This window comes from Musa acuminata, chromosome BXJ1-3, assembly GCF_036884655.1.
Source record: "Musa acuminata AAA Group cultivar baxijiao chromosome BXJ1-3, Cavendish_Baxijiao_AAA, whole genome shotgun sequence".
Taxonomy (NCBI): Eukaryota; Viridiplantae; Streptophyta; class Magnoliopsida; order Zingiberales; family Musaceae; genus Musa; species Musa acuminata.
In genome coordinates, this window is record NC_088329.1 from 37,388,835 (window position 1) to 37,411,904 (window position 23,070).

The 23,070-nt window shown below is 37.2% G+C and overlaps 4 protein-coding genes across 9 annotated transcripts; 2 read left to right on the forward strand and 2 right to left on the reverse strand.

Annotated features, from left to right (window-relative positions):
- Nucleotides 1–388: 388 nt before the first annotated feature.
- LOC135627595 (uncharacterized) lies at nt 389–2,072 on the reverse strand. Of its 2 annotated transcripts, none has more exons than XM_065133721.1 (5): nt 1,690–2,072; nt 1,501–1,551; nt 1,248–1,381; nt 890–981; nt 389–798 (listed from the first exon to the last, which is right to left on the reverse strand). In XM_065133721.1, exons 1-5 carry the CDS (start codon nt 2,032–2,034, stop codon nt 611–613), a joined length of 810 nt encoding a protein of 269 aa, XP_064989793.1. In that variant the 5' UTR covers nt 2,035–2,072; the 3' UTR covers nt 389–610. The 2 variants fall into 2 exon arrangements, with proteins under 2 accessions (XP_064989793.1, XP_064989800.1); XM_065133728.1 differs by having other exon boundaries at nt 556–787.
- A 373-nt stretch (nt 2,073–2,445) lies between these two features.
- LOC135627575 (CRS2-associated factor 1, mitochondrial-like) lies at nt 2,446–10,146 on the forward strand. Of its 2 annotated transcripts, XM_065133705.1 has the most exons (6): nt 2,446–3,080; nt 5,469–5,596; nt 7,411–7,636; nt 7,710–7,837; nt 9,393–9,519; nt 9,718–10,146. In XM_065133705.1, exons 1-6 carry the CDS (start codon nt 2,504–2,506, stop codon nt 9,741–9,743), a joined length of 1,212 nt encoding a protein of 403 aa, XP_064989777.1. In that variant the 5' UTR covers nt 2,446–2,503; the 3' UTR covers nt 9,744–10,146. The 2 variants fall into 2 exon arrangements, with proteins under 2 accessions (XP_064989777.1, XP_064989772.1); XM_065133700.1 differs by having other exon boundaries at nt 9,393–10,146.
- Nucleotides 10,147–11,310: 1,164 nt separating this feature from the next.
- On the forward strand, nt 11,311–15,592 carry LOC135627610 (pentatricopeptide repeat-containing protein At1g80550, mitochondrial-like). The gene is made up of 2 exons (XM_065133738.1): nt 11,311–12,962; nt 14,760–15,592. The coding sequence occupies exon 1, from the start codon at nt 11,347–11,349 to the stop codon at nt 12,700–12,702; it is 1,356 nt and encodes a 451-aa protein (XP_064989810.1). The 5' UTR covers nt 11,311–11,346; the 3' UTR covers nt 12,703–12,962; nt 14,760–15,592.
- A 936-nt stretch (nt 15,593–16,528) lies between these two features.
- Nucleotides 16,529–22,597, reverse strand: LOC135627620 (HVA22-like protein a). Of its 4 annotated transcripts, none has more exons than XM_065133765.1 (6): nt 22,447–22,597; nt 19,415–19,441; nt 19,200–19,322; nt 18,172–18,415; nt 16,944–17,124; nt 16,529–16,845 (listed from the first exon to the last, which is right to left on the reverse strand). In XM_065133765.1, the coding sequence occupies exons 1-5, from the start codon at nt 22,500–22,502 to the stop codon at nt 16,972–16,974; spliced, it is 603 nt and encodes a 200-aa protein (XP_064989837.1). In that variant the 5' UTR covers nt 22,503–22,597; the 3' UTR covers nt 16,529–16,845; nt 16,944–16,971. The 4 variants fall into 4 exon arrangements, with proteins under 4 accessions (XP_064989837.1, XP_064989830.1, XP_064989824.1 ...); XM_065133758.1 differs by having other exon boundaries at nt 16,529–16,854; nt 22,447–22,596; XM_065133752.1 differs by lacking the exon at nt 19,415–19,441 and having other exon boundaries at nt 19,200–19,352; nt 22,447–22,592.
- Between the last annotated feature and the right edge of the window lie 473 nt (nt 22,598–23,070).

Genomic DNA, 23,070 nt, shown 5'->3' on the forward strand with positions numbered 1-23,070 from the left:
GGTCTCATATATGGTGTGTGAACTTTCAGGCAATATATGTAGGCAGACCACAAAATATATCTTCTTTCAGTCCATAAACAAGAACAAGGTAGTTAGTTTTAGTTTCCCAATCATCAGCAATGAATAATAATATAATGCTATGGTTCCAAACATATTTATCTAAATTTTCCATTTCTTTGCAAGTCAGAAGTTTCACAGCATGAAGTTTAAGATATTGTTTTTCTTATAATGATATCAAATGGAGGCAAAGCATCAAGGCAGTCCCTGAGGGCATAGGTATATTAGCAAGAGGCCTAGTGAAGCTACATAAAAAAGACATTTCTTCTATAAACTAGAATCCTGAGGGACATGCAAGATTAACAACATCCAGGAACTACAATGAAAAATGTTGAGGAATAATAATCTAAGAGCAGTCACTTCATTCAGAAGTATATTGCAGAGAAGATTTCTGAACAAACAGCTCATTCAAAGAATTCAAAGCATCGAAGAAAACCACAACAAAAGAAGAAAGCCCTTAGAAAAGAAAACATATTAACCTACGGAGAACAAACTATGTGACTGATTGCTAGTGCAGCACCAGAAACTTTTGGGTTAAGAGCCTAGCTTCATTTCAGGATTGTTTCTTCCGGCTCCGTGAAGTCAGAAAGTTAAATACCCATCGAGAAATTTGAGTGACACTAAAAATTACTCCGAAAACCATACGCCCATTCACAATCCCCTCCCGCAGTTCCCTTGCAGTTCGAGCTACCACTGGTTCATCAGTCTCATTGCTCGGGTTGGTTTTCCCCTGCATGATTACTAAACAAGTAAAGATTGTGTGAAACACATCATCCAATCTTTCAAGCTGCTTGACTTCTTGAATCATCAAAGCAAAGAAAGATGAACCAACCCATAGGTGTCATTGTAGTCAAATGGCGCAACCTGTCCTCAGCCACACGAACTGCTCGGGTGGAGCTTCTGACACCTTGACTTATCTCCTGCCTACACAACCATATCAAAGAAGCACAGATATGCATTTAGATCTAATTCATAGAAAGTGCACATATCACTCAGCTGCATATGTTGCAATTTAGCAAGACAAGCAAGATTTACAGTATTTTTCCTGACAACACCTTGACGACAAAAGAACAAAAATTTTCCTTCATACAACATCCCAAATATGCTTACCAGTCCAAAAAAATTATTTATTGTTGGTATCTATTTAGATTTATAGCTCAAAATCTTAAGCAGGAGAGAGAAGAGCTAACCCTAAATCTCTGAGCTCCATGGTTAAGTCACTAATCTCCATGCCGGACAATCTAACCGCAGCCATTGTATCAGGCAGCTCTTCAGCTGTGACATCCAACAGCTTTTCAAGTGACTCCGCAGCCTTCTTGAAAGCCTGCTCTCACCAACAAAGCAATTGAAAGACCATGATCGTTGCGAGTCACCACATGAACTATAAAGAAGAGACCTTTGGGCCAAAGACGATGCAGATTCTTGAAACGAAAATATACATACCAAAAGCGCTGGAATCGCAGACAAGAACAGCCATGCCGCTGAAATCGCAGTCTGAAGGATATCATATGCAAAATAGATAATTTAACGGGAAAAAGGTTAAATCTTGACGCTACAAACCAAAATTCTAAACAAAAATGTTATTTTCCCCCACGATCTCCCAACAAACCAAGAGCAAGGACCGGATCGTACAGCGCAGGCGGTGAAATTGAGAAGAAGGATGTGCCTTCGATCGAGATTCCACCGTGAGAGAGAAGGACAAGGCGGAGATACGACGGCGGCGGAGAGGGAAGGGGAATCTGCGGCGGAGTAGCTGACGGCGGCGGGGAGGGGGCGGAAGGCGACAGACGAGAAAGGGAGGCGGGGTCCGAAGGGTGAGCTCTCGTTCCCGATCGCCTGCTCCTTCTGTGATTTCCTAACGATTCTGCTGGACGATATATTATTTAGAAGGATAGATTGGTCTGAAGCGGCGCAGGAGGAGGAGGGAGGAAGATGGCGGCATCTGACGGTGGCGACCGAAGAGGAAAGAAGCGACATAGCTTCGTCGTCGAACAGACATAGCTATCTCCATCTTGTTATAAGGTGGTAAGTAAATTTCCATATATACCCCTACATAATATTTGTCTCTACTATAAATTTAAGCTTACATATACCTTGCAAAACTTTTAAAAAATAAAAATATATCATTATAATTAATCCTCTGCATTTTTTAATCAATAAAAATTTTGAAACCCAATTAATATGTATCAAAATTTTCTTAAAAATTATTAAAAACATGTAAGATCAAATAATAAATTAAAGGAACAAAAAAATTAATTTTTTATGTTCAGTAAATTAAAAAGGTATACACACTAAAAAGATTAATATTTAAAGAGGTAAATATGTTATTTTGAAACTCCGACCGGATAGATACGTAAAACCATTTTATTTATATGCGGTCTTCGCCTGCCTCGTTCCCACAACCTCTTACGGCGAAAACCCCAAAACCCTGGCCTTGATCATACCCATGATTTCCGATCCGATCACCCACCGGAACCGAACCCTCGCCGCGCTTCACGTCGCCCGCCGCCTTCTCTTCTCCTCGCTTCCTAGCCTCTCTCCCCGCCTCCTCGATCGCTACGGCTTCGTTCCGCCTCCCTCCCTCCGCCCGCACAATCGTAACCCTAGCTCGGGCCACCAGGCCGAGGCCAAAAACGACAACAAGAAGAAGAAGACCAAGGTGCCCTACCGGCCGCCGTCATCGCTCGACCGCGTCGGCCAGGAGCCGGTCCACTCCGACCTTCCTTTCGACTTCCGCTTCAGCTACACGGAGGGCAGCCCGAACGTTAAGCCCATCGGGCTTCGCGAGCCTAAGTACTCGCCATTCGGCCCTGGTCGCCTTGACAGGATTTGGACTGGCTTCTCTGCCCCCGCCGTCGACCCTACCGTGAGGTCCGTCGATGGGGATGGGCCGGAGACTGTGGATTTGGAGAAGGCGAAACAGATGAGAACGAAGATTCTTGGGAAGCCGCTTTCCCCGGCCGAGAGAGCATTTCTGGTCGAGAAGTACCAGAAGAATCGGACTAAACGGCAAGTTAACCTCGGTAGTAGTTCTTACTACGCTTCATTTTTTGTCTTAGGCCATCTGCTTTGCGATATTGTTCCGTGGTATAAAGAAGCTTAAATTTTGTTACACGCTTGTGGCCTTTGCTTAGATAGTACTAGTCTTGATACTAGCCGATGATTTGCATTCAGAGATGACCTTGCCAGAATCATATGCCTGTACATGTAGTACAAAGTCTGGTGTATGTAAATCAATTGCTGTTCTTAATCAGGAGCAATATAGGGATGGTTCATGAAATGCTTGTATCTTTCCCATTTCTTGGTTTTATTAGCCTGTTACTAGGTTACTGTATGTTATGAACAGTGATAAAAAGTGATGATAATTTATAGAATGTGGGAGTTAAGATATGCATCATCATCTATAGAATGTGTTTGTTTGTTCTATGTCAAGGGATTGACCATAGAGGCAGGAAAATTTTCAGTGGATTTCATATAAGAAAGGAGTAGTTAGTAGGTGCTACAACATGAATAAGAATCTGTATGATGTAGTGATTACTAGCGTATTGAGAATAGGAAAGGCTTTTGATTATGGTTTTCAGAAATGACTGGCATCTGATTCTTTTTTATTTATCAGGATAAGCTTTAGTTGAATTATAGAAACTGGTTGGAAATAAGTCAATGCAGTCAATAATTGATAAGAAATTGGTATCTTGATTGAATTGACTGAGATCAACTGAGCTTTGATTGAGAAATGCTCATATCAGTTTCACCCATTCTGTCCAATTTTGGCCTCAAGCCACGTCCATGATAAGCAACATGATTGATTGAAAAGGGCTTGCCCTACCTCAACTGTAAGATCTGGTTTTGCCTGTGCAGGTGAGTGGTGGTCCACATGTAGCATTGAAAGATGGCATAACATCCGCACCGGTATCATGTGCAATTTGATTCAATGGTTTATGATATCATCTGAATGAAATTATATTTCCTCCATTCAGGCTACGTTTAGAAATAATCTTCCTTTAATAATTTACAGATTTGTTTTTCATTAACTGCAAAATGAGACCACTTGATTGTAGGAGTTATCATCATGGAGCATAGTAGAGGATGAGCATATGAGTGATGCTGAGTGTTTCTTTGTCTAGACAGAAAATCAGGATTGGTAATTTGGCAATACAATTAACATCAACTGGATTAAATTGAAGATTCAGATATGGAAAAGAACATAATTTAAAATTTAGAATATAAGAAATCCCAAAGAAAAAAAAAGAAAATTGAAAACTTATATATTTATCAGAAAAGATCAGCTGAAAAATATTTTTATCAGTGCTTGAATGTTCACCTTACATACTTCTTATTGTTCACTGAAAATTTTTCTTTGCTCTTTTTTCTGTCTATTTTAAGTGATTTTGAAATATTTTAATTATCCTTCATAGTTTTAATCTGATTTTTATGTAGTCCCCTTTTATTGTTGGCAGGCCTTTCTAGACAAGTTGATTTGTCAACCTGGCAACTAAATCTTTGGTAATTAGAGAAACTAAATAAGAGAACTTATCATTAATCCCTTTGGTGACCATGATCAATGAGAAGTTGATTTCAGGATCTAAATCATCCACAACTAAGAAGGTCATAAGGAATTTCATGATGGAAGCTGTTGTCCTAAAGAATCTAAATATTGGTATCTTTGTATCATATATTTGATTTATTTTGAATTATTGCTGGAAGTGCATCTGTAGAACTCAGTTAGGAAGAATAAGGCTGAAAAATTCTGTTATTCATTCCTAAAGGTTGTTAGGAAGGTCCGTTTTGTATTAAGTTGAATTTCAGAAAATGATTAATATAAACAAGTAATTGATGCTTTAAACTGAAATTAATGTGCTGTGAAAGAATTTTCTATTCTTGGTTTCTAGTATGATATGTAATGCAGTTCATCCTTGATTAAGAACAATTGTTATTGTTGGTGCATCTGAAAGTTAGGAACACCAACATGGAACTTGTAGCCGCAAGAGGAATTATCTATGCAATTTTATCTTAACTAAGGCTAGATTGAATATTCATGGTTGAAAATTTATTCGCAAACAATTACAAGAAAAAATAATTCAAACACTTATTCTTAACAATTTAGAATTAGTTTTGCATATTAGCAAACAAATTTGCAATGCCTTATAATATAGGAAATTAAGAAAGTGTCTAATTTACTCCTAATTTACATTTCCTGCATCTGAAAAGTTTGGTTAATGACCTATATATACTACTATAAATTCTTCTAAACTATTAGTTTGTCTTTCATCTAATATATGATCTAGCTATGCATGGGTTGCCATCTCTAATTACCTCTTTGTCCACCTATGGTGTGAGATATATTATTTTACTCTGGATGATTATTATTTATGCCTTTATGGGGTTTTTACTTAACAAAGTTTCTTCTATAGGGAGAGATGGCCTTACACACAACATGTTGAATGACATTCATAATAATTGGAAGAATGCTGAGGCCATTAGGATTAAGTGTCTTGGTGTGCCGACTGTTGATATGGAAAATGTTTGCACCCAACTTGAGGTATATTTTTTGCTTATATTATTCTTGCAGCTACCATGGTCAAAGTATGTGACATATGTGATAGACTCTAGTTTTGTCATTTTGATCAACTATTTACGCCAGCAACTTTCCTTGTCCACATATATTATGTTTCCTGAATATACACAAAGAAATTGTTTTCTAATAGATTTTTCCAGCTTTTCCTTCTTAGAGAAGGTATGGTGCATACAATAATAAACATATGACATTTACAAATGGAGCATTTACATGTTTGTTTTGTCAATCATTCTGCAAGGCTTTTTGTCAAATAGAGATATTCTCGGACTTTTGTTAACAAGTCATCGAGACATGATTATATGTGATACCATCCAACTAGATGTCAAGGCACCCATTTACAGAGGACCAATTTTTTTCTTGCAAATTATATAAAATGCAAAACAATAATTTGGAAAAGGTGAAGAGCATAAAACATCTTTGATTATACAATGGTGAGTATAGGTTTTGTTTGTAAATTGCTAAATTGATGAAATAATTTGTATAGAGTGACCATTGAAGTCATTGGGCACTCTGGTGAGGCAAGGCTTGAGTACCTCAAGATGACCTAGGTAAGGCCCTTGGGCTTGGGGGCCACCTAGGCGAGCCTTGTGTAGGGCGTCGGGCAGCCCAAGCGCCCATCAAATCAATTTGAGAATTGAATCAGATCCTGACTTGACTTAGGTTCAAACCACTTGGTTTGATTTTATTTAGTCCAATTTAAAACCTAAACCTAAATCTTCTTGCCCCCCGTGTGACTGCCCCCACGACCCCTTTTTGGCAATAAAACCCAACCCAGATCACGACCGGTTATCAGCCAGTGTCTTTCCTCCTCCCTGTCAATAATTGGCGGTGTTCAGCAGCCCTCCCCTCTAGCGGTACCTTCCTCCCTCTTCTCCCTTTCCTTGCGGCTCTAGTGCCCAAGTGCCAATACTGAGTGTGTAAATATGGTGATGAAGGCCCAAGGTGTAGATTTTAGTTACATCTGGTGGCTGTATCTTTTAGACACCATGTCTTAGCTGATTGCAACTGGAGATGCAAATATGAGGCCTACTTTTAAATGCTAATTTGAAAGTTGCTATGCATTTTTGTTTTCTTGGTTGTAAAATGATGTGTTGAAAGAATGGTTATACAGAAAATTAGGTAATTTATTTTGCAACAATAAATGACTTAGTCACTTCCTTATCATATGATAGTGTTTCACTTTTGTTAAGTAACTCAGACCTAAATTTTTGTTCCAAGTTGAGAGCACAACATGGAAGCAGTATCTAAACTTTTTAAAGCTAAAATCGACCACTATGCCCTTGTCAGTAGAGCACAAACCTACCTTGTTTAGATTGTGATATCATAAACTTTGCTGATCAATGTTTCAGAAATATTTGGTTTATTCACTATAGCAAATATTTCATTTGGAATTAAATGGCATAATGCCATCAAAGTAGAGATAATATTACCATAAATCAATGCCTTTCTTTAAGTTTGCACTGTGGATGATGTGACTAAGTTCTTCCCAGATAAATCATATATGTTTTTGGAATGTTATTAGATTTCGCTTCCTCTTTTTGTTGGCTAATATCCTAAGGGCCCCAATCATGGGTAAAGCTAAGAAGTCGTATGTTCAAATTATTCATTTAATCAACTGCCCTTCCATTTTAGTTTGAAACAAATACTTAAGATGGACGACTTCTAAACCACTATGTCCTACTTTATACAGTGCTGTGTATCCATCGAGTCTATTCTTCATGTATGTTTTTTTCTGCTTTCTGGATATTTTCTCTGAAATATTTGGTCGATGGCTTCAGGAAAAGACTGGTGGGTTGATCATACACCGCCATGGTGGACAGATCCTATTGTACCGAGGAAGACGTTACAATGCTAAAAAACGGCCTAGAATTCCATTAATGTTGTGGAAACCTCATGAACCGATATATCCTAGGCTGATTAAAACAGTGATCGAAGGATTAACTATTGGGGAAACAAAGGAAATGAGGAAGCGAGGTCTTGCTGTTCCTGCCTTAACAAAGCTTGGTGATGCATCTTGCAAGGCTACTATCTCTTGCATACTGTTAATTTGTGTTTCTTATTTTTTGCATTTTTGCAGCGAAGAATGGATATTATGCTAGTCTTGTACCAATGGTCCGTGATGCTTTTTTAACTGATGAACTAGTTCGTATAGATTGCAAGGGCCTCGAAAAAAGTGATTACAAAAAGATTGGTGTTAAGCTCCGGGTAAGGACAAAACAATCTCAGTCAATTTTTTTCAAACATTTAACAGAAACATGTTATGTAATATACTGTAAGTCTTGTTAGAATGTTGTCTATAAAACTTGTCATGTTAGCCTGAACAAAATTCATTTATAATGCCATGACATCCTCAAAGTTCATTTATGATATCATGATATCCTCAGAGAAGAGGATTTTGTGTTGCATTTATGATATCATGATATCCTCGTTAATAGCATTTATGATTGATGCCCGTCGAGCGACATGTCCTGATCACTGCCATGGAGTTTATATTGATTTGACACCTTTCGAAATAACTTATTGGACAGGTGTGGAACTCAGATATTGAGTGGCATGCGGACTTGTATTGGCCAGTAATTCTGGAAAAATGAAAACACAATACAGATCAGTCTTTGAGCTGTATGATCCATTGCTGGTGCTTAGTTATACCAGTACTTTAAACTGTGATCACTACAGCGAGTAGTAATCCCCAACAATAATAGGTATGGGTATGTGGATGCTTTCTTGTCATTGAGCTCTATTGGGGTCAACATTACTAATTAAAATAATGGCTCTAATTGGTTTTAAAAGAGAAAATTCTTAATCTTGTTGTACCGCATACCATTAACTAATTAACTTCCTTATTAGCCTAGCTTGTGCGTTCATAGTTCTCCTTTGTTTGTATAGGTAGATCTACCTGTCAGATTAGATTTTCTACCTTGGGGTATATAAATTTTTGGATTATCTGCGGCATCAGCTGTATGATCAGTAAGGACTGAATTGGCATTATAGGATTGCCAGGTTAGCTTCTTAAGTTCATAGAACTGTGGCCTTGGACTTATGACATCCACAAGAGGGTAGTGTGCAATTGAAAACCTTTTTGAATTTCTATTTTCTGAATCAACAATTTTTGGTTTCTAAGAACTAGATTAGATTAAAAATGAAAGGAGTATCTTATTTTGTACTATCTAGTTCAATGGCAACTCATCATTTGGTGATCCATATTCTGCTGGACTTCCATCTCCCAATTTTATGTTCATGGGAGAAGTTGGATGTTCTCATGTGTTTTTATGTATTTGCCTAAATGTGCCTTGAGCCCATCGTAAGGAGGCATAGTCAAGAGGCACTAAATCAGCTTAGTTTCAATTCATTTGATTCACATTCATTAATTTAATATGCTGTAAGAAACTGGTGTCTAGTTACTTGGAAGAACATGATACATGAGGTAAGGATCAAGATTGAGGACTAATATGTATTGTACTAATCAATTTTCACCTTCTGGATGAGATACATAATAGAGTTGCAAGAATGCTTTGTTTTTGACAGTGATGCTAGTGTGAATGTTTATATTTATCTTGTATCTGTAAGGAATCTCCCATTCCAAAATGCATTATACTAAAATCCTTCGTGCTCACTTTTATTTCTAATCTCCTTAATTATTAGCTAATATTTGATACAGATGAGCATTTTTTCCCTCTGGTTTAAGGTTTTAGGCCCATTATTGAAAAAAAAGGTTATCGTTTGCTTGCAATTTTAATTGCTTGCTGGAATTGTGATGCAGGACTTGGTTCCTTGCGTCCTTGTGACTTTTGACAAGGAGCAAATTGTTGCATGGAGGGGAAATAAGTATAACAGAACCACCCACCCTAGTTCCGAAGAAAGATCTTTCACTCAGGTCACTGAATCAGGTATCTGTGCTGAGAATTGTTTCGTTGATTCTTGTAGCAGCTCAGTTGACCAAATCTCTGATTTAAATACCAATGATGAAGACACTGCATCCAGCACCAGTTGAACAAAAAAAAAAAAAGAAGGTAGATGTTAGAATCTGATGCTTGGGAAAAGGACTTGTGACAGTCTTCTGTGCTTGCTTCTGTCCATTAATGCAGAGATGAATGCCTCTCCTGGAGACTAAAAACGAAGCCTCATCTACTGAAGAGCCTATTTGTATTGGAGTCCGATATTATCTTGATGGAAATGGCAGATAAGGAATCATTCTTTCATCGGTATCACAGCAGTTGCTACAGATCAGTTCTTGCAATTGGGAACCAGTAGTTGTTGTCATCACCGTAATCCGACCAAGCAGCAGCTCATGTACTGAAGCAGATCATGTTTCTAATATGGCATCACATTTCTTCAAATTAGACAAAGTAAAATGTTCCATTGACCTCTCACCGGATGACCTTTTAGGTGGATATAGTTTTGGTTATCTTCTTCCGATTCAGGGAAACCTAAATTTGCCAATTCATCAGCACTTTGAACTGTGTGATCATTATAATGTCAGGGCACAATGAAAGTTTGTGATTCGAATTCCTCTACTTGATGTACAAGAAACTATAAGTGTTTCGCAAAGGCCTCTAAACCTATGCCGGTAATTGCATGAGTACATCTGAGAGAGAATTTATATTTTTCTTGTAAACCATATGATCCATGGTAAATTTTACTTACAGCTTGAAGCATTAGAATTGGGTACTAAACAATTTGAAGCTCGAATAAAATTAATTAAAATCATTATTTGCAGATTCTTTCCAAATTGGTGCTTTGTCACAAGATACAAGCAACTTTTTTTTTATTTTATATGCATTAAATTCATCGTCAAAATATTCTGATCCAACTTCTTCTTTCGGAAGCAAATACTAAAAGACGCATCACATAACATGGCAGACTCATGCCTTAGGTCGTCTCTTTGTTCTTCGAGAACACTAATTATAAATTGACCAGTTATCTTTAATAGGGTAACATTTCAGTTGGTGATGATGGACAGCGTTAAGTCAATGGTGGTACAGTAACACCGTGAAGAGCTACAGATGATTATTGTGAATGAGGAAGTGATGATGAGATATGAGGATTACTTTGTATTTGTGTCAACATCGACGTAATTGTCGAGCGGCTTTTCATCACTCTGCATTTGTCTCAGTGTCGATAGTTGTCGAGCGACGAAAGAGCCACCGATGTAAATACCGAGCAATGTCATTTGACAATTGCATCGATATCGATACAGATACAGAGTGACGTTACTCAACATTTGCATCGATAATCTTTTCAATCGCTTAATAACTGTTTCAATGTCAAAACAGATGCAGGCCGAAGGATTACTCGACAAACTGCATCAGTGTTGATGCAAATACATAGCAACCGTCATCTTTCGTCATCGCTCTCATCATTCATAATAACCATTCATGGACCCCAGTAATATTATTGTCCGTCGCTATCGATGTCATCTGTCATTATCAATTGAAATATTATTTTTTTTATATTTTTATTGATAAAATCGATAATGTTAGGATAAATAAATTTAGATATTTTATTTTTATAAATATAAAAAATATTAATATGTATTTTTTAAGTAAAAAAAATTAAAATACTAAGATGTATAACAATAAAGGTAATATTACATCGAGGTGTTGTAACGCAAGTTAATACGTAATTAGTCCGTTTGCTCGTTTTGCCGAAACGACGACGAGTTATATCACAACTCGGAGTAGGTCAAGACGGCGCATCGAAGACGCCGTAACATTATGCGTTTCCCACCTTCCCATCAACTCTACCGCCTCTTCTCCTCTTCTTCCACCTCTTCAACCGCCGCCGCCTCTGTCCACCTCCCTTCCGCCTTCCCCGCGGCTGATCCATCTACCACTCTCGACCTTGATACCATCTTAGAAACCCTCACTAGCTACGCCAGTGACTGGCAGCGGGCCCTCGATTTCTTCCACTGGTCCTCGGCCGCCGCCGCCGCGGGCGGCCCGACCCACACTGCCGCCGCTCTTTCCCGGACCATCGATATCCTCGGCAAGCACTTCGAGTTCCCCCTCGCTTGGAGCCTCCTCTCCTCTCACCCCCTCTCCCCTCCCGACCTCCTCCGCCCCTCGTTCCGCGCCCTTTTCAACCGCCTTGCCGCCGCGCACCTCGTTGACGATGCCCTTACCGCCTTCGACCGCGCCGCCGCCCAACACGGCCTCCGTGATCGTGTTACCTTCCACCTCCTCGTCGATGCCCTCTGCGACCACCGCCATGCGGCCGAGGCCGAGGAGATCTGCCTCCGTTCCAAAACGCCGCCTTTCCCACCCGACACCAAGACTTACAATCTCCTCCTCCGGGGATGGCTCAAGATGGGATGGTGGAGCAAGTGCCGCGAGTTCTGGGAGGAGATGGATCGGAAAAGGGTGGAGAAGGACCTCCATTCATACTCCATCTACATGGATATCCTCTCCAAGGCTGGGAAACCGTGGAAGGCTGTCAAATTATACAAAGAGATGAAGAAAAAAGGGTTCCTTTTAGACGTCGTTGCGTATAACACAGTTATCCAGGCGATTGGGCTTTCACAAGGTGTCGATTTCTCAGTTAGAATGTACAGGGAGATGCTTGATTCTGGTTGCAAGCCTAACGTTGCGACCTTCAACACGATCATAAAGTTGCTGTGCCAGGAGGGGAGGTTCAGGGAGGGGTATGCTTTTGTTGATCAGATGAGGAAAAAGGGTTGTGAGCCAAATGCGATGACTTACCACTGCTTCTTTCAGAATCTGAGTAGGCCACAGGAGATTCTTGGGCTGTTTGATAAGATGATAAGGAGTGGTTGCCGGCCGAAGATGGATACCTATGTGATGCTGATGAGCAAGTTTGGAAGGTGGGGGTTTCTCAGGCCGGTGTTTATGATTTGGAACTCAATGTTGGAGCATGGCTGTAGCCCGGATGCATTTGCTTATAATGCATTGATTGATGCATTATTGCAGAAGGGGATGGTTGACATGGCTCGGAAATACGATGAGGAGATGGTGGCAAAGGGGCTCTCACCAAAGCCAAGGAAAGTGTTGGGGACCAACGGGCCGGGTATGCAGGCTGATGATGATCATGATGATGTAACTCATGTCTTTTGAGGGCACAAATAAAAGAGAATTCAGGCACATAATGCATGGCATTCTTATTTATGATTGACCTCATGGATGAGAACTTGCGTCTGATAATTATTGATGCGCCTATGTTATTAAAAAAAAATTCAGAGGTGTTTGCACAGTTACAAAAAATTTGGATATGCTATAATACTTGAGGTCATCAAAATAGAAGGTCATAATTGGATGTATTATTGTAGCAGGAATTAACAGCTGGATACTCCAATTACCCAGAAAGCTACTGTCTTGTATGTGTTGCTTAGATTCAGTGTTTAAGTTTTTCTTATAATACTTGAATATTCCTTCTTAATCATAGTTTTTCTTCCTTTTTGAATAAGATGGCAGTTTTCTATAGGGTTTCTTCTTTCATAGCATTGAATAAGATGCTTGTTTAATGATTTGCTAGAATTACATTTTTCACTTATATCACTTGTCAGGAGTAATACAAATCTCATTAGTTCCAGTCAGCAGATATTTAGTTGCTATCCATGTCCCCTATCTTGAAATTTGAATTTTAAACACATCTTTCTCACAGAATTACGTATGTAGAATACCTTTGGTACTATTGGAATCTGTGTTTGTTGCAGTTGAAAATCACATTCTGCCTTTTTTACATTTTAATAACTCTGTCAATTTTTTACAGCATAAATGTTGAACTTTAAGGCATTCCAACATGTAATATGTTGCTTGTCTATTGTTTTCCAACATTTTGCTGATGTCTTTTATGATCTTTACTAGCTTTTAAGCTATGGCGGAATGTAGTGATTCAAAAGAAAATCTTAGTTTACCTTAATGTTTAGTGAAAATTGTATAGATTAGACTTCCAACCCTGATCAAGATCCAGAATTTGCCATAGTTGTAGTTTCTTACCATCATAGCGGGTAAGTGGACAGTCAATCATCTGTTTGGATGTTGTCGGTTTTCAAAAATTCTACTTCAACCCCATGAATTTCTACAGATCTTATTTTGATTTATTACCTTTAAGTTGTTTGAGTGTGAATATGACCTTGAGTAAGGATCGCATTCGTAGTTAGAACGTTACTAGTCCCAAAAGTTGATATGATGATGATAGACTTATTTTAGATCTCTTACAACAAAATATGTTATATTTGGAGTCTGGAACACATTTTTACATACATATAAATGTACATAGAAGCATATATGAACAAGGATGTGTGGTTGATTTACAAGAATAGCCAACCCGAAGGTAAATACAAGCCATCGACTGAATACATTTATTTTTATTTTCTTTCCCTATGCTTCCTTAGGATTTTTGGAATATTGCTTTTTTATCAGTACAATAGTAAATATTCCATGATTTAGGTCATGCATTGTAAAATGTAAATCACTAATCAGTCAACGATTTGTGGTAAGATACTGTTAGATTATGCTCTGAGTTTGGTGTAGCACTGAGGCTTATGGTCGTGGTTAGTTTGAGAATAGGAGTCTATCTATTTGATAGGTGTATACGGAATAGTGGATATTTCTTTTTTCTCCTTTCTTTTCTTTTTGGATTTTGTACGGTGTTGTATATGTACCTTGATTGATGTGGAAAAAGATTTTTGAGATCTAATTTATCTAGTCAATTAAATTGATCATTAAACTATGGCCAATGGACTAATAAAGAAGTTCACGATAGAGGCAACTATATCATTTCTTTTCGATCCATTTTTTATGCCCATGCAATGAACTCTTTAACAGAAAGGTTACTCTGAAGTTTAACAGAACGGTGTTGTATATGTATTCCTTTCTTTATTATCACATGCCTCATAATTATAGTATGTTTTCCAATTGGTGTATTATGTTAAATAGAAACGAGAACATTGAAAACTTCTTTTAACTTGAATTTGTGAATTCAGAATGGTGCACTATCTATCACATCCTGAATCATGGATATCATATGTTACTTTAGTTAATATGGTTTTCTTCAAGTAATGTAGATTATTTATCTTCAATAAAAACAGAGGCACTGTGCATCTGTTCTCTTTACATACACTAGTACTTTTCCTAGATCCTTGATCTCAGTAGTCTCCTTGTTTTTGCAGTTTTACTAGGTAGGTTCATTCAATACTTTAGCATGTTCCGATCTACTTGTCAGTGGTGTCTCCCATCGCCATGATCAAGCTGTCTTCAAAAGTGTTCCATACTTCTGCCACTCTTCGATCCATTAACCCTTTGATCGCTTCACGAAAATGATTCTGCTGCTTCCATCCGGATCAACTGGCTGTGCCCATTACCAACAAGTTCTTGAAGATGTCAACATATCTATGTGCACATCCTTGAATCCATGTATGCGTATCTAGATCTTGGTTTTACATAAACAAAAACAAGAACTTGATGGATTGCAGGAAGGATATGACAAAGTTAATGAAGAATGGGAAGGTTGCAGAGACTCCTAATGATCACCAGTTGTTCAAATGAGAGCAATCTCAAGGATGGGGACCAACTTAAGAGGATACCATTCACTTACATCTTTCTTCTTGCAGACCGAAAAGATACTTTTACTGCAGATGCATCAAGGTGACCACGGATTGAACTAACCAGCTTTATGGACAGGTACGACGGCCTCGAAGAAATGCTGTCTTTGGATGAATTACTTCGGTAATGACACAAGAATTAATACAGAAATTATTATAGAGAGTACTTACAGGTGTAAATACCCATCTGCTCTGTTTTTTATAACTGAAGCTAGCAAGAGTAGATGGACTAGGATTGATATGCTTTGTATTATAATAGATATTGGTCGAGCAAGCTGTCCATGTGTTTCTCCGTGGTATCGAAATTATAGTTTAACATATGGTGATATTATGTATTTGTTGAGACATTCTAGTGATGAGTGAGATATTGGTCTCAAGTTTGAGATCATGTGTTAGCGTTTTGTATGTCGTTTAATGTAATAAAAATTTCTTATTGAAAAAGATATCATCATTGGTTTTGCTTTCAGCTTTAGCTGACAAGCAACAAAAAGATAGCAATACATATGTGAAAATTGAAAATATCGATCAATCGTCTGTCGAAAGCATTCTATTGTGAATGGGAAAATAGTTTTAAATTATTAAGTTGTGGGTTAAATTTAGTTTATGTTATCCAACTCTTCGACAATGTGTCCTCTTTTAAATATTTATCGAATAATATTTTTAGTAAAATCTCGACCAATAAATCGAGGAGGAGGAGATTGATAAAAGAACAAACAAACAATGATGATCCCGAACAGAAGGAAACGGCACTGAATCATCAAGCATATGAATGTCGTTTAGAACGCAGGATCAAGTCTCCTTAGAGCTCCAATCCTCTTCATCAAGAGTGTAATGGTTTCAAGATCAGTCCCCGGAGGATGCCCACTACATTTCCGGGCTGCTGCTGCTCCTGAAGGAGAAGAAAGCTCTGCTTCAGGACCCAAGAAACAAGTTCCAGCAACAGCATCCCATCCCTCTGGTTGAAGGGATCATGATTTCTTCATTGAAACAGTGCTGATCCACAAATGATCTCGTTTGTTGTCAAGGTATGAAGATGATGATGATAATGGTAGCTTGTGGAGCTCAGTTGCAATGGGCATCTGAACCTTACAAGCTGTTGCCCTGAGCTGATGGATGGAATCATAGAGGCTGAAGGAGATGATAAACAAAACAAATAAAGGATTTGAACTCATGACCTACCTTGAAATAATAATAATCACAAGTTCCAAAGGCTTAAAATATTAGAAAAATAATAATTAAAAAAAAAAAGCTTTAACATCTCCTCTCACATGCAAGTATGTCGCATAAATATTGATTAAACAACAGATAAAAATAAATATACAGGGGATCAGATTCCATAGAGAAATATAACCTTCGGTCTCTACATAGAAATCTGGCTTCACAAAGACAAATACCAGGAAGAATCCACTTGGAGAAAAATGTGAGCAAGTACAACAAATTTGAGTCAGTGAAATAGAGTGTATCCTAGTTTACTAGCAAACCCACACCGCGAAAGGTATCTACAACAAGCAGAAACTAAACACAACCACCGATACAGACTAATCAAGCAGAAAATGCAACAAGACTATCGGTCACTCCACTAGAACCTGGCAACTGATGCCCCACCTTAGCTTAATCCACAAGCCTTTTCTCATCACAGGAACATGTGAGATAACTGCAAACACTGGATGGTCATTTGTTTCCTCTGAGATTATTTTTTGCTGAGAAGAAATGAAAAATGATGCAAAGTACAAAGAGATGTGGTTGACTTACCTCCACCTACTGGGGTCAGACACAATTTTCAGTATCTATAATCTCCATCAAAGATTGTACAATTTTCACTCCAAGATTTAGAGTCTCTTTCGGAATGAGATTCTCTTTGAGCTTGCACCTCCTCCAAAATTGTACGACGAGCTTTAGGTGTTCTTTCGGACTGCAAGGAGAGATTTGGTGCCTACAGTATTCTTGAGCTCGTGAGGAAGGATAATTCACTACTGTTCTTTCTCATAACAAAGGAAAATGATAAATTTTATTTAGAAAGAAAAATTCCATAGCTAATTCAATGAAACAAGACACTGCAAGCAACAACATGAGTAAAAGAATCCTCAAGAGGAAAAATAAGAACAAGTTGCACTTTTCCATCCCGTGGTTTGGATGATTTCATATTGTCAACCTGCATCTTGATTTGTATCACTTTGACCCATAGGTTTTACTCTACTTGTTTACTGGGATTTCCATTACTAACCCCACATCAAAAAAGATGACACTGCCCTTGCAAAAAGGTGATCTCATGAGGGCATCTTCATCCTTTTGTGACATGTAGCAGCACTAAAAATGTATGGAAGCAATCAGAGAAAAACCCAGGGGCAAAGTGATACAGCATGAATGCAGATGAACAATTACAAATGTCCCAAAACATGGGTAGGGAAAATGCAATTTACCCAAAAAGAGTTACACAACATAAGTCCAGGAACAGAATTCTGTTGTCTTACCAATGCTAAAAATCTTATGCCAAGAGAAGTGCCAGACTAAATTTTGTATTCAACAAGGTAGCAATATTCCTTCCTTTTGAAGCAAGATGCAGAATTTGACACAACGAAATTAGAGGAAGTCAGGACAAAAGTATTATATCTCATATTACACAAGTTATATTGGAGCCTTGCTCAAGGATTATAAAAAAGAAGTGAGATCAACTGAATATGGTAACAGAAACACATGGTTTGAAATTTGAATCTGTAGTTATGATGAATATGGCTAGTTGCTGGATCAAGATCCCTTTTCAAATTGAAAATGAATATATATATATATATATATATATATATATATATATATATATATATATATATATATATATATATAAAATTGTTCTCAACATAGATCCACGAACAATATAGCAATAAAAATGCATTATCAGATATACAATAATGACACATTGCTACTTTTCTCCAGCAAAACAAATGGGGAAAATGAACACTTTGATAATGTTATATATCAGGCAAACCTTGCTTATTAGCTTCTCAAATGCTTTTGGTCCATTCTCTTCGATATATCTCTTTGCAGCTGACAATATATCATCTGGTTTACTGAATAAGTCCTCCTTTCGTGGGATATACCAGATGTTTACTGTCTGGTGGTTCACAAATAATGGCCTCACAAAATGTTGATAAACATATGCAGCACCATTGAAATATGGCAAGACCAACCAACAGCTGAACATCAGTTTTGCATACGACCAAATGGGAAGCCTACACCAAATATGGATGTTTTGCAACAGAGATGAAATTATAAGCTATTGTCTTGCATGAAGCAGATTCAAGCAGGAAAGAACTGATACACCCATGAAATTTGCAGTCAGAAAAAATAACAGAAATGATCAGAATTCAAATAAATCATACAAGCCACATGAATCAGTCTAATTTTGTGAAATAAGGACTAAGGAGTAATCAACATAATGAGAAGTAGGACATATTAACTTGACTATTAAAAGACTAGGCAATGACATTTCACCAAATCAAGGGAAAATCGCCAATATGCTCGTATAAAAGCAAAAGAGAGCAGTAAAGCTGCATGTAATGTGCTAATTGCCAAAATGTACATACAGATCAATATCCTAAACATTCTGTCTCAAGCATACACATAGTTAACATTTTTGTTGTAATAATTTATAATCTTGGTTAGCTCGTTGCTCTGCCATATGCTAACTGTTCTCCATAAAAGCACAGGAACTAGAAATGTTTTGAATTTTACCTGTTGTGCAATTTGAATTTTCTGCAATTCAAGATTTTCCATTCAATGTATTACAAATGCACATAAATAGAATTGTCATCATTTTGAGAGAAAGACAAAATAACTTCTGACTTTGTAAAATAACTTCTCTCTTTGTATCTTTAACAGGTTTAAATGAATCAGCATGAAAGTCATAGTATCTGATTAGAAAGTTCAACCACCAAAATGAATGGCAAAGCAAAGAGAAACAAGCTAGGAAAATTTTGGTATGTCAACTTAGCAGAAAAAAAGAAAATAACTAACCATTCTAAAACTTTTGCAAAAGTAAGCTCAAACAGAGTCATGAATGAGTACAACACCCAATAAGTCAGCCACTGTTGGTCATCAGCAGAAGATTTGGTTTCTATTGCTTTAACGGATGCATATCTGTCAAGGTCCAACACCAGTGCATTTTTACTGAGAATCAAAAATAATTTAGAAGATTTATAAATGACTATCAAGTCATAAAAGCCACTTACAATGGATACACAAGAGTGACTACTGGCCTGCAAACCAGAATCATAAGAAAAGCTTTTAGAACATAGAATACTGGAACAGCACAAAATGTTTTTTAACCAAAACAGAAAAAAAATCTAAAAGAAATATGAAGAACAAGTAACCATTGCATTAAACACGACATGTCAACAACAAATACAATTCCTTGACTAGAAGATTTGACATTAGTTTCTAGTGTCACAAGTCACAAGAAAATTCTGAAGATACTAAAAAGATATGGCCCTGATATTGGACCCAACATATTGGATACCATGAATGTTCTTCCCATTTAATTTTGCTCAAATGATTTAATAAGACATCTAATTCAACATTACTTATTAAATCTTGCTTTACATTTACATGTAACAATATCCAATATTGGTATCTGCATTATCAAATCACATATGCTTTCCCTGCATCATAAATAAAATGATATCATTCCGGCAGCTGATACAAAAAAACCAAATTTTGTTGTTCAAAACTCAACCATGAATGCAATTTCAATTTGACAAGGGATCACATTCTGTAGGCTCTTCACCAGAGAAAGGACAATTTCTGCTTATATATGACAAGTCTAATACTAATTTTTATTCTTGTGTTGAATAAAATACTTCATAATTATGGATGACAAATAAGTTTTACATCAAGAGTTCAAGACATTACATGCTTTAGCACTTGTTTTGACTAAGATCATAATCTTTTTATAGACCCAATTAATTGATTCTTGTGTCTAATTTTTCTTCCCTTTATTCCCATGTGTCACACTAAAATATCATGCTTAGGTCACAAATAAGTTTTCTACAAACTAGAACTAAAACTAGTCATAGTTGAAATAATTTAATCTCATATGCACATAAGTTAGACTCTATAAATGAGAAAGATTGAAACCTAAAAACTGAAACTAATATCTCTTGTTTATCAAGCAGAATGAGTCCAACTCAGACTATCATCAGATCACTGCCTAATAAAAATCTAATGAAATATAATATCATATCACATTAAGATCATGGACATTGGTTTATAACAGGTTGAGTATTTCCAATACAATCAACAACTCAATGAATTAAAAACAAAAACTCTAAAGAAGATTTCAAAGAATCTTAACAAATGGTGGACAACTTGATGACTAATGACAATTCTCTAAATTACAATCCTCACAAGGAAAATATAGAGGACATCCTTAAGACGCTAGTTGGGATGAAGAAATATATACAGTAGATTGTAGCTTAAGCTCATGCAAGCAATAAGCCTAGAAGCAAACTTCCAAAGTGCACCTAAACATGGAAAGAAGCTTAGCAGTGACAAAATGACAAGATCCGTTGTGGGGACCAATGCTGACCTCAACCTGACACAAAGAATCAATGTACAATAAAGAGCTCAAACCATCAGTGTAAATTAGACAGGAGATAAAACAACAAGAATGAACATCTCCATCCCAATTTTGCACCAACAGGCTTGTCTCTCAAGCATTAATTTGGTATTTCCTGGCTAGCTAGAGTTATAAGGTTACTTCCTCAGCCTATTTTAAATGCATAATAGGCTCTGAATGGTCATTGGCTTGTCCAAGTACATGATATGAATTTCCATTCATGTCCTAGAAACGGATTCCAGAGGGTTGTTCAAAGTAATGCAAAAAAAAAAAGACAAGTGGCTCTAGAGATAGAGAAAATCTTCAAACCCAAACATGGAGGTAAAGCAATAATTATGAAACGAAATATAAAGTGAACAACTGTTAGTATTCAAAGAAAAAATCTACATAAATACATACAACAACAACAAAGCTGTAAGTCCCAACTATTTGGGGTCGGCTAAGTGGATCTCTTGCCACTATTAAGATATGTAAAAAGTTATATGTTTAGTTAAGTTCTATATAAATACATAAATACATAAGATCATAAAATTGCAAGGATATTGCAGCACATTAAACAACCAAAGAGCCACTCTAATATATGAAACATTTGAGTTACAAGCACCGAAGCATAATGTCTCTGAAAAATTGATGGTTTGACAAAAAAATTATCATCTTCAATTTGTATATAAGTGTAATTAGAATTTGTGATATAGAACTTCTTTTACGTCACCTGGAAGATCATGAATTTGGTGTAGTAACAGAATAAGGATAAAATATCAAATAACTAAAGCAATTCGATGAAAGACTTCCAAGCATATACAGTGGAACAAAAAGCAAAGCCAAGAAAACATCTTTCAGAAAGATTCTGGGAAATTCATGAAGGATAAAATATCAAAGAACTAAAGAAAGTAAAGTTATTCAATCAATTCATGGAAAACTTCAAAGCATAATACAGTGGAACAAAAAGCAAAGCCAAGAAAATATCTTGCGAGATCTTAGTTGGGAAATTCCCAATAGATTCTGGGATGAATTAGATGAGAAAGTTTCTGACTGATGTACGAATCCTTCAAGGATCAGAAAGAAGTTCACGTTCTATTGCACACTTAAGTTACAATGATGTCATAATAGAAACGAAGCAGGTAATATATACAATTTGGAGACAATCCGTGGTTGGGTACTACATTTTCGATTGCTAACCTAAAAATTATGCCCATGATTTGCTGACTATATACCACCACAAGAAACGTGGAACTACAAACAATTAGGTTACAGAACACTAACAATTTCCTACTAAGGAGGCAGGCAATGGGAGAAAGAATTGGACAACCGGACGGCACAAAAGTGTCCCCGTCATAAATTACAATTTTTCCTATTACTATGTTACAATTCATATAATCAACCAAAAACAAATTAGCATACTCCACAAGATTCTCCAAGTCACTTGAGGAAAAATCCAATCTTTGCGAAGCAAAAGCACAAGGCAAAACAGTACGCAGACGAAGGGAATTTACATAAGGAAATGGATACGGGAGCTTCGAAATCAATGAAACGAAATACAAGGAGAAGATCTCCAGAAATCACCAAAAGAATCCTCCAAAGAATCACAACTTTCAACGGATTCCAACTAGAACAAGGTAAGATTTGGTGAGGGCGTTCCGCTCATACCCCGCGAGAACGTCGAAGTTTTTGGCGACCACCTTAAGAAAAGATCCCGATCCCATTCTCCCCTCCTCCTCTTCTTCGATCGAAACCCTGCCGATCTCTCTCCCTCTCTCTCTCTCTCTCTCTCTCTCTCTCTCGGTTGTGTGTGTGTGTGCGCGAGGACAGGAGTGAGCTTGTAAAGGTGTGGAGTGACGCCGCCACACCATATCAAACCGCGCCCATAGGAAGTATTGTGCGACCTAAAGATCTGCTGTCGATATCACCCTAAAAGACATCACATCATCACGTCTCCAACGAATCTCTCTTTCGCCATCACCATCAATCATTATCATATCACGGCTGTTATCATTATATCCATATTATTATTATTTATTCAACTAGTAAATTGCTTTCCGAGAAATCTATTCATCCTAAAATTCAACTTTCAAAGACAAATTCTATGTTGCTCGATCATGTGATATTTTATCACATTAGACGAAATCTAAATGTGGTTATCCACAATCTTAGTTTGTACTTGGAGATTGTACCATCACAGGGATGATTTAATGAAGTAATTTTCTCCTTTCCAAAAAAATAAAAATACAAATTCTATATTCAGCAATCTCGCATTTATAGATTAATACAGTA